Raw genomic sequence first — 14,147 nt, forward strand, 5'->3', positions numbered from 1 at the left:
GGAGGGAGGAGAGCCTAAGTGGAGGTAGAGAAGGTGTTGGAATGTGTCAACCCAGCTGAACTATTTATTGTCCTATCTAACCTACTCCCGTTGTGTTAATGCAGAGCCGTCGACAGAGTTTCCTCTGCAGCACGGAGTGAAAGTCCCCTCCTACTGCTGCTGCCTCAGAAGAATGACCGACCGCTGTGTTCATGTGTGTCGGACTCAGACCTGTGACTGTGAGCACCTGAATCTGTGTATGTGTTTGTTGGTCTGGTGCAGCCTGCCCTGACTGCTCCTTTAAACAAGTGCCGCTGTGTGTTCAGACTGTAATGAGCAAGAGCAGCTCAGCCACAGTGTGGAAGATGTTAACAAAAAAAAAAATTGAATGTAGAAGACAAGTTTGTTTTTCTTTTTTGTGTTCTTTAAATATAGTACACAGAGCTTTATATATAGTATTCCAGGAATCCTGTTGAGGTATTCCAGTAGTAAGGCTTCTCCTGAACTGCTGTTTTACTGCCTTCAGTGACAGGATATCCTCAGCCACACCTCTTTGATAATAATATTTGCTTTCTTGAATTCACCCACTGTCTGTTAAGCCACTCCCCTTCCCGACTTTCTCACTTACTAGCATACATTGTTATCTCTGGATCTGTTGGAGAGGAAAAGGGTAATATTTCACTTGAAGAAAGCCACAAGTGTTTTTATTTGGACGTTGTCACAGATGGTAAATTAAATGGAACCCACCTGGAAAATTGTAGTCCTTAAAATGGTTTGGAGGTTGACACCAAACAAAGCCCTTATGATTAGGGATGCCACGTTTCCATTTGGGATTAGATGCACATATGTTGGCTTTGGGTACCGATACTGAACACTGACCTAGCACCTAATCTTTTTTTTTTTTTTTTTTTTTTTTTTTTTTTTTATTAGTAAGTCAACATCAGGGTGGACTTTGCTTTAACTTTGCAAATAAATGCAGTAATATAAATGTACTAAATCTGTATTTAACATTTAGGAAAATGTCAAATCAAATTAGGCCTGAGATGGGCAATATTTATCTAAGGCACAAATCTAATTTAAGCTCTGCGTGAGAGTCATTACTCTGCTGCATGAAACTGTTATTTACAGTTTAGTTTCTCCTTTTCCGGACCCTCGCCCCCACCCGCCCTCCACCCGTCTGTAGAGCTGCAAAAAACGGCAGGAAGTGAAATAACAATAATTGAGTTGATGACAACACTTAAGTGTTACACAAACAAATGCCCTGCTAGTTTCTACCTTTATATAATGTCTCTCTGAATAAAGATAACAAGTGAAAGTAGATAAGAGATGGAGGCCAAGGCGTCTTCTTGCTGGAACTTTCCAGTCAAACCAACTTGGTGTGACCACAGTTGATTAACTTTACATTTAAGTAAAGGGAGACTGTGTCGCAGGCATTTTTGGGAGTACATTAGCTCTCCTGCTAGCTGCTGCTGTCCCATCAGCTGTTGTCACTCATATCTGCTGCAGCTTTTTAAGTCAAGATCAGAATTCTGTACAGTCCACATGTTAGATCAGTGCATCTCTGCTCCGGAGGGACTGGCCGTTTATCTCTACAGTGTTAAGATGAGATGATAAAATAGAATCCACAGAGTTAAGTTTGGATTTATTTATTTATTTGCTCTGAAAAGTCTTCATGGGGACGAGAGGGTCAAGAGGTAAAAACTAGTAATTCAGTGTTTGCAAAGTAATCTGCTTGGAGTGCAACACATACAGTTTACATACTGCTTCCACTAGATGCTGATTGCTGAAGCGTTTCAGTGACCTACAATGTTTCTTTACCCCTTTTTTTTTTTTTTTTTTTTCTGAGACTGATAATTCTGCTAAAGCTGTTAAAGAAACGGCTTTATTCTTCTCAGATTTTTCCCTTATAGTGACTGGCGATACCTCAGCATCCGGATGTGATACACAAAGCCCCGTTACCTTTTCTGGTATTAACGGTGCCACGGTTCTGGGTAACTGATGGGACAATTTCAAAGAGTTAAAGTGTCAGGAAGGTTTGTGTCACTACTTGGAAAAACTCAGGCTTCCTGTTCACATAGTGTTGGGTTTTTTTTCCTCCTCCAGTCTTTTCCTGAGGTGGAGTCTTCCCTTGGATGTGGGAGGAGACGGGGGAGAGTCTTATAGCTTGAAGAGCACAGACTCCCTCCAGGTTAGTGTTCATTTGGCTCATACACAAGTACTGGCTCACTGGCAACTCGCAGCAGCTGAGAACAGCTTTGCACGCTCGGAGCTGCTCCCTGCTTCCTTCAGCCTGACACGTTCAGTATTTCTTTTTGGGTTTCCTAGAGCCGGCTAACAGCTGAAAGAACGTAAGTAAACTTTGCTTTTTCTCCTGTTTGAGCACAGTCAGCAGTGTGTACACGTGGGGGTTGTTTATCTAAACGGAGGGGAGGGCTTGTTCCTCTGGCAGTTATCCACAGGACAGGTCACGCTTCAAAGTTGTCAGTTTATGGAACGATTTGGTTTTCTTTTCCCTGTTTTATTAAAATGACATTCAGTTCTGGATGAAATCCTGCATTATCACAGCGGGTGCTATTGTCTGTTTCTCTGTCGCTGCCGGTACTTCCTTGTCCTTGAGTTGGGTGCCAAACCTAAAAATACTGGTCTTGATTATAACTTTTGGCAGCTCTGCTCCAGGACTATTTTCATTCTCTCAGCTGTAAGGGGCTGCGAAGCTTCACGTGTACTGGCAGAGCCAACAATATACCCTCCCTAAAACTGAATTTAAATTCTTGTTGTAGAGCAACGTGTTGTGCTGACTGTTGTCACTCCAGAGGTGCTTCAGTTTATCTCCCACATAATATCTCTCTTTAAACAAGTTGACTTTTCCCCACTCCTTTTTTTTTTTTTTTTTTTCTTTCATGAATGATTTTTAGGCTTTCAGCACCAGTGTGAGAGCTAATCAAGGATTACACAAAGGGTTAAAGGCAGAAGAATGTGTCCTGTGTGAGTGTGTCTGTACATGTATGAGTAAAACACTCCTTGTATCCAAGCCAACTCTGAGGCCTAGCCACTGAGGCGACTCCAGTGACCGCTCTCCCTCCCCTCTGTGGTGTGTGTGTGTGTGTGTGTGTGTGTCTGTGTGTCTGTGTGTCTGTCTGTCTTTATGGCAGCAGATGTGCTTAACACAGTTATGTCCTTTTAAGTATGCAGCTACCATGTAATTGCATTAGTATGTATATTTACTTTAATGCTTTAATACCCCAAGGTGTGAGTGTGCGTTGTCTAATAGATTAGCTCCAGCTGACTGAGGTGGGAGTAGTTGCCCCCAACCACTGATGCAAACTCCAATCAGATGGGGGGTGGGTGGGTATATCATAGTGGATTCTGTAATCAGCAAAAAATCTTTGCTGGATCAGAGTTATTTTATCCTCTGGAGATGCAGCAATGGCAGAATGTCTTCAGGCATTGTAAAGTCAATGAGTGGTAGCCCTGCATGTTAGTACCCAGAATAGGAGGGAAAAGAGTTGTCGAAGTTCTTACAGTTTGTTATATTTCTGGGGGGGAAATTATAATAAAAATGACAGTGCTGAATCTTTTTTCTGCATCATAAATTTAAGCCTTCACAGGCATATAAAGGTTGGCAGTGGGCACTTGTATAGGCTATGTTGTAGACCAGGGGTCCCCAATCCCAGTCCACGAGGGCCAGTGTCCCTGCAGGTTTTAGATGTGTCCTTGATCCATCACAGCTGATTCAAATGGATAAATGACCTCCTCAACATGTCTTGAAGTTCTCCAGAGGCCTGTTAATGAACTAATCATGTGATTCAGGTGTGTTGACCCAGGGTGAGATTTAAAACCTACAGGGACACCGGCCCTCGTGGACTGGGGACCCCTGTTGTGCACCCTACATACATTCTGTGCAGAAGTCTGAAGTGGCTGTGGTGAGGCTCATTGCACGTGTCAAGCAAATCAAGGGTCATTATAAATTCTGATGCTCTACCTCAAGCGGTTACAGCGTGCTTACACTATATAAATCTCACAGATATTTAACATTTCGTGCCGATTGGAGGGTGGCGCTCTGAGATTACAATTGAGCCGTGTAACTCTAATGAGCTCTAAAGTGAAAATAGAAGCACAGCACACAAGTAATTTACATACCACTGTAGGCCTCCTGCCCTGAAGGGTGTGAGCCTCATGGGACCCTCCTGAGGGGGGGGGGGGGTCATAGGTATAGTTTACCCCCCACTCAAGAGAGTCACACCAATAAGTGTGAAGTGCCTCATGACAATATGTAGTTTAGGATCACAGTTGTTAACAAAATATGCATTTTTCTATCAGTGGTTGAAAGGGTGAAAAATGGCTAATGATATGCAAATATCAGGCAGTCTAATTATATACCTACGTACCTTTTGCACTCGAGCTCAGGAATAGTTCTTAGTTTTAAAACCTAAACTTCATGGGTATCAGACCTTTAGCAAAAATACACTAGAACTCTGGCAGCAATTTTAATTACACTCTAATGAACTAATTGTGGTCAGAACTAGCTAAATCAATAAATCCAACTCAACAGTCTTGTTTGCACTGCTGCCTGCTAACGTCCGCCACCTCTGTTCACCATATTAAAGTGCAAATTCATACACAATATTACTTGATGGGTTAAGAGTTGAATTAGCTAAATTGTTATAATGCCTTAACTAACTTGGTTGTGTTGCTAACCTGACTCACTATAAGAATCTGTTTATGTTAATGTTGTGTCTGTATGCACTGTTTATGTAGTCTTCTTTGTCTGGCACATCTTAACTTGATGTCAGCTTAAAAGGAAGTTGGAGTAAAAGGCAGATGTTTCATTTACATACCCGTTAGATGTTCTTATCATCTTCTTTGCATACACTTTACACACTGTTCTTACTACTTACTGCACTCAAATGATCCCTATATCTATTTTTTCCCTTTATTTTACAAATGTGGACACATCACAGATGTTTTGTATTTGTCTTCACAGCTTGGCTTAGTTTTCCTGAGGGAGGACTCAGCCACCTGCTCTCCTGTGATTACCTACTCAGTCAAAACTCTCTTCCTGACGTGAACACACAGGCACACAGACACAAGAGTTCATTGGTTTGACCTCCATTTTCCCCCCTCTGGTGTAATTGTACATGGATGCGTGCGTTTCCTGGGGCCACAGACAGATATGGGCAGAGGTGGAGGAGGGGGTTTAAGGGGAGACGGACAGATGGATTGACAGAAGCGGGGAGATCCAGGGGAAAAAAGACGAGCTGGATGCTATAATAACTGTCGGTTTATGGTTCAGTGGTTGTTTTTGCAGTCGACTTGACTCCTGTCCGTATAAAAACAGTTGCATAACCTTGTCCAGACACTTCAGTCATGCATGTCAGTCCATCCAGCCAGGAGCTGTTTTTCAGTTGGAAACAAGCAACTTGGCTGAAGCTGATAGCCGCTCAACAGAATAACAGCAAGGTCTGACGCTGTCACGACCAACTGTCTGTCTTCATTATCATTCTTAGGAGCTCCCTAAATCAGCCCTAAGGGGAGTGGTTGATAACTTTTTGAACCCTTCTTTTAAGCTCTCTATTGATTTTTAAAAACTGAAGCTGAGTGTCCCAGTGGGATAATGGGCAGGGGCTTGTGTTGCATTAGTTTCTGTCCAAGCTTGGTCTGATTCTCATCAGGTTATCGTTCATCTGGAAGCCACAGGGAGGACACCAGCTGAACCCTGCACTGAGATGAGAGATTTGTTAATACGATCCATCTTGCTTACTGTCCCGTTTCTTGACCTTTTTGTTGAACTGGGTTTTGGTACAGATAAATTCAGGTCTGGTCCAAATAGATAAACTATAACTCTGTAGACCTTCCTTTGGCTTAACTTGCAAACAGGTTTGCACAGCAGGTGAATGATTTAGTTATAACTAAATCAGGGATAAGTGCGCAGAGTCATCTACAGAGCCAAGAGCAGAAAAAAAACTGCCTGAGCAGTCTGAAGCATGTGACTTTTGGTTCACTAAATCACTTACCCACTCACTGACTTCATTATTTGTTTCTATGAGCATGGAGCATTGTTTGTTTTGCTTTTTTTTTTTTTTTTTTTTTTTTTTTCCTCCTTCCTGAACACTTTGGATTGTAGTGCAGCATTTTCATGTAGGCTTCCTTGCAGTTGACAGTCGGGTGTTCACAGGCTTCAGGAGCAAACCGGGAAACTCCAAGTGTCCAGAAATAGATGAGCTAAGTTACCGCGAAACAGGGTCAACCTGCGGGAATTGCCCACACTCCAGCCGAGGACGTTTGTTTGTTTTTCTCTTTCCCACTCACGTTCTGTTGTGAAATAAATCCCGGCTTCCCGCTCATCCCTCCAGTGGGTGAAGCAGCTGAGTAGTCACTGCTGATGAACTCACCACCTCTTTCCTGCCATGCTGGGGTAAAGCTGACAGGCTCAAAAACGGAAGGATTTGAATAGTATCGCATGGAGCTGCACTCTGGCTTTGAGTCAGCATCAGGAACTGTTTAAGACTCAGTATGATTCATTCTTATTGTGAGGCTCACCCTGGATGGGAGGTTGACACTATCTCTCTTAGTTGGGCTTTCTCTTGTTTTCTCTGCTATTATATATTTTCTAATCTTGCCTATTCTCACCTTTTCCTTTTTCCTCCTCCCCCACCCTCCTCCACTGCAACCCGTTTCCTCACGAGCTGCTACTTATTCAGTAACTTGCTAGAAAATATTGGCGAAGCAAATTGCTCCCATTCATGGGCTCTCTCTGTAATTACACTTAAGCCGGCGGCACGGTCAAGTCAGCTGTGGTAAAATGCCAGTCACTGTTTCCTTTCAGCTGCTTTACAACATTTGTGCGCGCAGACATTTTGGGCTTCTCTTTTTGATTTCAAACATTCTGTTATTCACCCCCCACAGTCACTCACACGCCATGAAACGCAGTCTCTCTCTCTCACTCATGCAGACATCATAAACCATGTTGTTGGCCACTTATATGGTGGTTAGAAAACTGAACGTAAAAACAGTCCGATTCATAACAACTCAGCGGTTTGCATAGTTTTGTGATGATAATCACAATGAGCAAGTTTCCATTGAGGAATAGGAATATCATTCCTCGGCCCTCTGCCTTTTTGGAGACATCATCAACTGCAGTTACAGAACATGAACGGAAACCGAGAGGCAGAAAAGTTAAGAGAAACGAGACTGAGCGCTGCTGCAACGCTCAACTCGTGGACCGGTGGGGACGAGAGGCTTAATGGTGCCGTTTGCACACACATTAGTCCCATTAGCAGAGCGGCTTTTAGCCATCTGACCCCTTTCACTGGAGAAGATGAATGACAATAGCTGCTGTTTTTAAAGTAGTGACTATCCAGGCTCACAGTATTTGCATGTGGACGACTCTTCTCTTTGGCAGGCTCAAAGGAAGGAGGGTAACTGGGTTAACATTTACATAGTTAAAGCAAATCTAATCTCCATGAAGAGGGAATTCATTTAGCAGTTTGACGATAATTGTTGTCAGTTGTTGGAACTCGTTCTCCTTCACTAACAATATCAATGCACAAACTGTTGAGCGCAGAATGATAACAAAAAGACTGAATAAAGGGTGGATCAGGGGGTTAGAGTTATCAGCAGAGGTGGGTTTATGCTGGTGTGACAGGGATCTCCTGCCCCCTTTGTGTCTGTGGGATTTGTTCACACCAGTAATTGTGTATAAGTGTATGTTAGTCATTAGGAGTGATAGAAATCAATAACCACACTTTAAAAAGACAAAATGTGTAGACTTTGGATCACAAGCTGTTTGGCTGGACATTTTGGGACACAGTGAAATAGAACAAATACTCCAGCAAAGGTTTGCAGTTCTTACAGAAATTAGTGTTTTTAAAGACATGAAAAGACTCTAAATCTGGAGCAAAGGAGGTGTGTTTTTTCCTCCTCTTGGCAGAGGGCTGTGTAAGTGTAATGACAAGGCCACAGCATACTAAAACCGAGGTGGCTGAGGTTTCTGTGACCTAACGTTTGTCTTCACAGTTTCTGTTAAAGCATTTTCTCTAAGATGAGTTTCTTTGAGTAGATTCAGGGACAAGAAATTCTATAATTACCTGAAACCTTTTAACCTTTTAGCTGTTAAACTGCTAGTTAGTTTGTCGTGAGGATGATGAATGTAGGAAAACAACAATGTGAAAGAAAGAGATCCACATGCCGCAGCAGATCAGTGATGTTTTACATATGTTTTATGGCGAATTCCTCAACTTACACAGTCAGATGAAAGTGCTAATCAGCACAGTGACGGGGAGTGTGTGAGTGGCTCCAGGTGGGTTGTGGTCTTCAGTGTATTTACTGTTGTGTGCTGCAGGCATTTACATTAGCGGGTGGAGCGCCACCATGGTGTCACATAACTGGACGTGTTGTGCGTTAAAGCTTAACCGTGTTAAGTTTATGGCCAGTGTATGGATGTGTGTGTGAATGGGTGGATGACTGGATGTGTAAAGCGCTTTGGGGTCCTTAGGGACTAGTAAAGCGCTATATAAATACAGGCCATTTACCATTTAAGTTGCATTGAGCGCTATGATAAGTTATGATAAGGATGAACATGTGGAAATAATACAGTAGAGCTGCTTCCCTGCAGTGGTTTGAGCTTTTTTAGGACACCAAGACAAGTCTGTGCTGACGTCATCTGTCCGCTAATCCACCTCTCCTTTCTTTTCCTACGTTGCGCTCACTTCAAGCTTTCTCTGTATTGTGTTTTTCATGAAAGACTTTATTTTATTATTATTTTTTTGTTCCATCCCCTGAATGCATATATTCCCAAAGGCTTTGTGCAGAAGCTTCAGGTCGTCTCACTCATGCTTGGGAATCTTTTTTTTTTTTTTTTTTTTTTTTTTCTTCTTTTTTTTTCTGTTTTTATTTTTGTGCTGCAAAAGTGTTTAGTTTGAGTAGTTTGAGGTAGGCTATTTTAAACTCTTCTTTGGTCTGTTACAAGATGAAAGCTAAGCGTGTGTGTGCGTTTTTCTTTTTAAGTGTAAGCTGTCAGTTTTTCTCTCTCGTCTGCTGCTGGTCTGCTGTTTGTGGATGTGAGCGTGAAGAGGGAGTCGGACGGGGCGAGATGTTGGGGGGAAAAACAGGGTCACATGTTGAGGGAGACGGGGAAGGAAGACGGCTATAAAAAGATTAATTAAAAATGTGTGGATAGACGTGCTGGAGAAGAGGTGGAGGTGGGGGAGGGGACGCACCGTGCCGTCTATCTGGATGTGATGTAACCCTGAAGTGTAATGCTGTAAATGATAACATGCAGCAGGGAAGAGGTGTGGAAGAGGGGGAGAGTGGGGTTGTTTTTTTTGTTTTTCTGTGGAATTGAAGGGGGAAATAAATGAACAGCATGTGTGTTAGCAGTGTTTTAAAGCCCTGAAACTGAGAGAAATAATCCACACGTTAATTGTGCTCCAGCAGAGGAAAAACTTTGTCCCAGTTCTTTGTTTAAACTTTGTTCTTACACTATTTTTCTTTTCTTTTTTTTTTTTTTTTTGTAAAGCTGAATCAGGTTTGGTTTCGGTGATCTTCATCTACTTTGTCTTCATTAGGCTAAAATGCAAACACACAAACAGCCACACAAAGAGCTCAGCAGCAGGAACAGTTGTGCAGGCTTTCAGTGTTTTTTTTCACATGTTTTCATAGCACCCCACTGAGCTTGATGCAAGTCAATGTAAAAATTGCATCTGCGGTGCCCCTCTTTTCCCCCGCCGTCCCCTTTCTCTCCCCCCTTTCTCCCTTTCAAAGAATTTTCATTTGAATGAAAGCCCTGCCTCAGTTTTGTTGTGCTTGAAAGGCAGGGGGAGGGGCCCAATTGGTCAGGATCTCCTTTGAGCCTAGCCAATGCAAGCACACCTCTCGCCTCCCAGCCCGCCCCTTGTACCCCCTCAGAGTCTCCCGGCGACATGCGATTGGCTGGCTGGGAGGAGCCAGACTCTGTATTAAAGCCTGTCCCGTCTGCTCCACTTCAGTGTTAAAGAGAGTCCCTGTCTGTCAGCCAGAGAAGTGTGCGTGCATGTGTGAAAAAGAGAGAGTATGTGTGGATGCGTTATGGTATTAAGCGGTGGAAAGAAAGTGGAGGTTTATCTGACTTGGACTTGTTTCTTTCTAACCCTCTCCAGGACTACAGGGCGCTCCTGCTGAGTTGCCGGCCGGCTTTTTGGATCTGATCACAACTGGACAGGCGGGCTAGGGCTAAACAGAGGATTGTAAAGAGGATCAGAGAGACTGGTGTTGTCTGAGTAACTGACGACTGATCTACAAGACTTGCCTTTTGGATTTAAAGAAACAAAAAAAAAAAGAAAAAGACTGACCCTGACCCACAGTCTCTCACTGTTCTGGATCACAGCTGAGTTAATAGAGGTGGTCTGCACAAGGCTGGTGTGGAGGATCTGACCCCAACTGACCCTGTCTCGCAAGTAGCCTTTCACTGAGCCCGGACTGGGAAAAGGGACAAATAAAAGTGCAAGAGAGGTGTCGTGGAGGACAGACGAAAGGCAGAGGAGCAGCACAGCGACCGGTAAGGAAGTTAAAGGGGGTTCTGAGAGCATGGGTGTGAGAGGGGGAGGAGTGGGGAGAAAAGAGTACAAAAGAGCCCTTTTTTTTTTTTTTTTTGTTTCCCTTAAGCTTAGAGAGGATGTGTGGGAGCTCTAGAAGGATGTTCACTGACCATTAAAGCCAGGTGCTTGCCTGCCTCTTCTCCTGTCAGCTAGTCTCTGACCATGAAGCTGTAAAACTGTTTTCACATACAAGTGAATTATTTTATGTTCCAATTACTTGTAACTCATGGAAAATCTCTATTTTCTCTGTCCAGCTCGTGCAGAATGCCAGTGGAGACCCTGCGGCCCTCAGATGGCCGTCTGGCTGGGGTCCCCTTTACCTCTGCCATGCCATTCAGGATACTCAATAAGGGTCCGGATTATTTCCGCCGACAGGCTGAGCCCGGGGCCCGCAAACTGAGCGCCGTGGAGCGCCTGGAGGCCGACAAGGCCAAGTATGTTAAAAGCCAGCAGGTGGCACTCACCCGCCAGGCCCCCATCCAGCCTCCAATCATCCGCAAGCCCCTCGTCCCTTCGGGGATGATGATCAACACCCCTCCAGCCCGGAAAGTTAACCGATCGCCGGCTGAGGGGGAGAACACTGCAGGCAGGCAGGGAGCAGGAGACAGGAGACGACCTGCTCTAAACTTGGATATTCTAAATAACCTAATCAATGACGTATGTGATGGACCATCACATTGTTCCCAGTCCTCTTCCTCCACCTCCCCTTCCTCGTCATCTCCATCATCGGGAGCTAAGAGCATCAGTAGCAGTCTTTCAGGAGAGCAGGAGAGGAGCAGCCGACTCTCCAACAACCTCAAACCTTTGAATCACGCCCTCGCCAACTCATCGTCCACCTCCTCCTGCACCTCCTCTCCACTCAACAATCATCTTCGGACGGCGGCAGCAGAAGTGACTCGACATCCGCCCCCTGTGCCAGCTCGCGCCCCCCGCTTTGGCGTTCCAGTTCCCTACAGCTCCCCTAACTCGGTGACAGTACGCAGGGTGGACGTTCGGCCTCATGCTGAGATACGGAAGCCCCAGAGAGCTCAGCTGCAGCCACAGCTCAGGCCCAGACAGACACCCCAGGGCCAAGTCGCACACCCCCAAGTCCCACCCCCGTCACCCCCTCCCCCCTCTCAGAATCAACCGCAACCCCTCCCTCAGTCATCCCAAGTCATCCCCGCTCCTTCAGCCTACCTGCCACCCAGTCCAATGCTAGTCCGAGCAGGCATGATCCCTCCAGCCTCACCCGCTTTCACCCGCATCTCAAACGCCAGCTCCAAAGGGTCTGCCCGCAAGCACCCATCACTGCACCGCTCCAAGTCGGACCTGAGCGACCGCTACTCCCGTGCCACAGCCGACCTGGAGCGTTTCTTTAACTACTGCGGGTTAGACCCCGAGGAGGTGGAGGGAATGGGTGGAGTGGAGCGCTTCACGAGGGCCAACTCAGACATTGTGTCAGTCTCCAAGCTCCGAAGCGTTAGCACGCCCAGCTCGGAGTGTGGGGACGACCGGGTCAGGGAGGACGAAGACGACGAAGACGACGGTCCGTCAAGGGCCAACGAGCGGGTCCCGTATGGCATCTCTGTCATCGAGAGGAACGCTCGAGTCATCAAGTGGCTGTACGGCATCCGACAGGCGAGAGATTCTAACAACGCCGTCTCTAACGTATAGACCGTCAGGGACTCGGACTCCTGTTTGTTCATCTTTTGCTGCCTTACGTTACAGATACGGATAATCCTGCAGTTGATGTGTTTCCTGTAAAGACTTTCTTTTTTGTTCTCGGAATTTCACATCAGATGTTTAGAACTGGGCTGCAAGTCAGTACTTGCAGCGGAAGATGTACCCCCCCCTCTCCCTTTTGTAGGTCTTGTATAACAATATTGGTATTGAAAGCAATAATAGTCAGAGAATGGTGAGGATGAAGGCAGAGGATGATTGCGATAGGGTCTCCTTATGTAAAGGTACTCTGTGTGTGTGTGTGTGTGTGTGTTTGTACGTGTGTGTGTGTGTGTGTGTGTGTGTGTGTGTGTGTGTGTGTGTGTGTGTTGGCACAAAGGCAGACTGCCACTGAGCAAGCCAGGAAGAAAACCACGTTGATACTGTGAAACTTTTTCACACAAAAAGCTTCTACGTTCATATTCCTGTTTTTTGTTTTTTTTTGTTTTCAAAAACCTTTTAGGCTGTTGGACTGTTATTATACGCGTTTGTGTCAGCATGCAAGTGAATCATTTGTATACATTATATTTTAGGGTATGTCATCAAGCACACGTCTTCCTTGCACAGAAGTTCACTGCACTGACTCACGTTCAGGTCAATTACAGTTAGTGCTGTCTGTATATCGGAGTGCAACGTCTTCTAATTGTGCGCATCCGCAACACTTTCTCACATCGTGGCTCACGCTGTGCTGGTGCAGCCCGAGAAATCAGTTTGCTGTGTATGTCCCTGCACGTATGAGAGCAAGTCATATGATGAAGGATGAGCTCACATGTAGACAGTTGAAGTAAGTGTAACATGACAAAGATATTTAGCCTCCAGGGTGGGGAAAAAATTGGAGGGAAAAATGAAAAGATGGATGAAAGGAAGACTGAAAAGAGAATACTCATGGATCAAAAGAAAAGCTATCTTTGCTGTATGAATATGTCTGCGGCTCTGAAAGTGTCTCAGGAAGATGGCATACTAACAAAATGGACCAATATTTATTTGGAAAATGTAATTTAATGTATTTTTTAATATTGGATGACTTTGTGTACAGAATTCAATCTCTGTTCTTAAGTGCAATCTGATGGTGTTTACTAGAATCACAGTATATGTAGAATGACAGGAAGGAGACAAATGCAAAGTGTGAATGTTGCACCTGTCTCTCTGTGGGGAGCACAGAAAGTGAGACTGTTGTGTATTTATTCAACTTCCTGTTTGTCTGGGAACAAGAGGTCTGTCTCCTCCCTCACCCTGTGTGAGTTCTCTCGAGTTCTCCTCTGCATCTGCCGCCTATGTAAGCTATCCAGCAGTGTGAGTGGCGGTCACGTTTCCTCAGACGAGAGGGCCGGAGAACACAGGAGCTGTGACTGTGGTGAACAAAGTATGCTGTTGAATCCATCACTCAATGCCCAAAGAGTCTTCAAGAGATGAGAGATGGAAAATGCTTTACCATGGTGTATTCTGAGCAGTTAATAAAAAAACAAAATGTTCAATTACGTTACTCTTCGTGGTTTTTCTTTATTTCTCTCTAAATATTAAGGCAGATGGTGGTGCTTCCAGCGTATGGCTCCAAACAGTCACTCCTCTGATTTATTTGGTGTTTATGATAGGCTGCCGCAGAGTCAAGCTCAGTTCATTTGAAGCAGGTCTGCTTTAAATTATATTTCAACATGAATAATTGACACATGGCAATCTGACATCAGCACAAAATTGCTGAGCAAGTTGTAATCAGTAACACCAGGTTAGGAGCTACTGTTATGTTTTTACTCAAAAGTACTGAAATGGATATTTAGTGAGACGGAACAAACTGCAGTGTAGATAAAGTCTGACTTTCCTTCACTGTGCCATTTGTGACACCTTTTTCAGAGATCTGGACCTTCTAGGTCTTTAAACTGCTTTATTTAAGGGGAG

The 14,147-nt window shown here is 44.6% G+C and overlaps 1 protein-coding gene and 1 long non-coding RNA gene across 6 annotated transcripts in view; one reads left to right on the top strand and one right to left on the bottom strand.

Annotated features, from left to right (window-relative positions):
* LOC120722749 overlaps positions 1 to 12,271 on the bottom strand; it is a 20,757-nt gene extending 8,486 nt beyond the window's left edge. The window contains exons 1-3 of the long non-coding RNA XR_005693579.1: positions 12,257 to 12,271; positions 11,785 to 11,787; positions 11,167 to 11,172 (exon numbers count right to left, since the gene is read on the bottom strand). This is a non-coding gene — a long non-coding RNA (uncharacterized LOC120722749). The remainder of the gene's footprint in view (positions 1 to 11,166; positions 11,173 to 11,784; positions 11,788 to 12,256) is intronic.
* The window catches only part of wu:fa11c10 (protein FAM110A), a 26,144-nt gene extending 12,407 nt beyond the window's left edge, over positions 1 to 13,737 (top strand). For 3 of the 5 annotated variants that reach the window (XM_040013879.1, XM_040013878.1, XM_040013876.1), the window contains 2 exons: positions 10,116 to 10,513; positions 10,808 to 13,737. In XM_040013879.1, coding sequence (XP_039869813.1) covers positions 10,818 to 12,209 — 1,392 coding nt within the window. In that variant the 5' untranslated portion in view covers positions 10,116 to 10,513; positions 10,808 to 10,817 and the 3' untranslated portion in view covers positions 12,210 to 13,737. Of the gene's footprint in view, positions 1 to 1,870; positions 2,328 to 8,893; positions 10,514 to 10,807 lie in introns of those variants that run through there. The other 2 variants (XM_040013875.1, XM_040013874.1) reach the window with 2 other exon arrangements.
* The last annotated feature ends 410 nt before the right edge of the window (positions 13,738 to 14,147 follow it).

The sequence above is a fragment of the Simochromis diagramma genome, unplaced genomic scaffold (genome assembly GCF_900408965.1).
Source record: "Simochromis diagramma unplaced genomic scaffold, fSimDia1.1 OVJJ01000705.1, whole genome shotgun sequence".
Lineage (NCBI taxonomy): Eukaryota > Metazoa > Chordata > Actinopteri > Cichliformes > Cichlidae > Simochromis > Simochromis diagramma.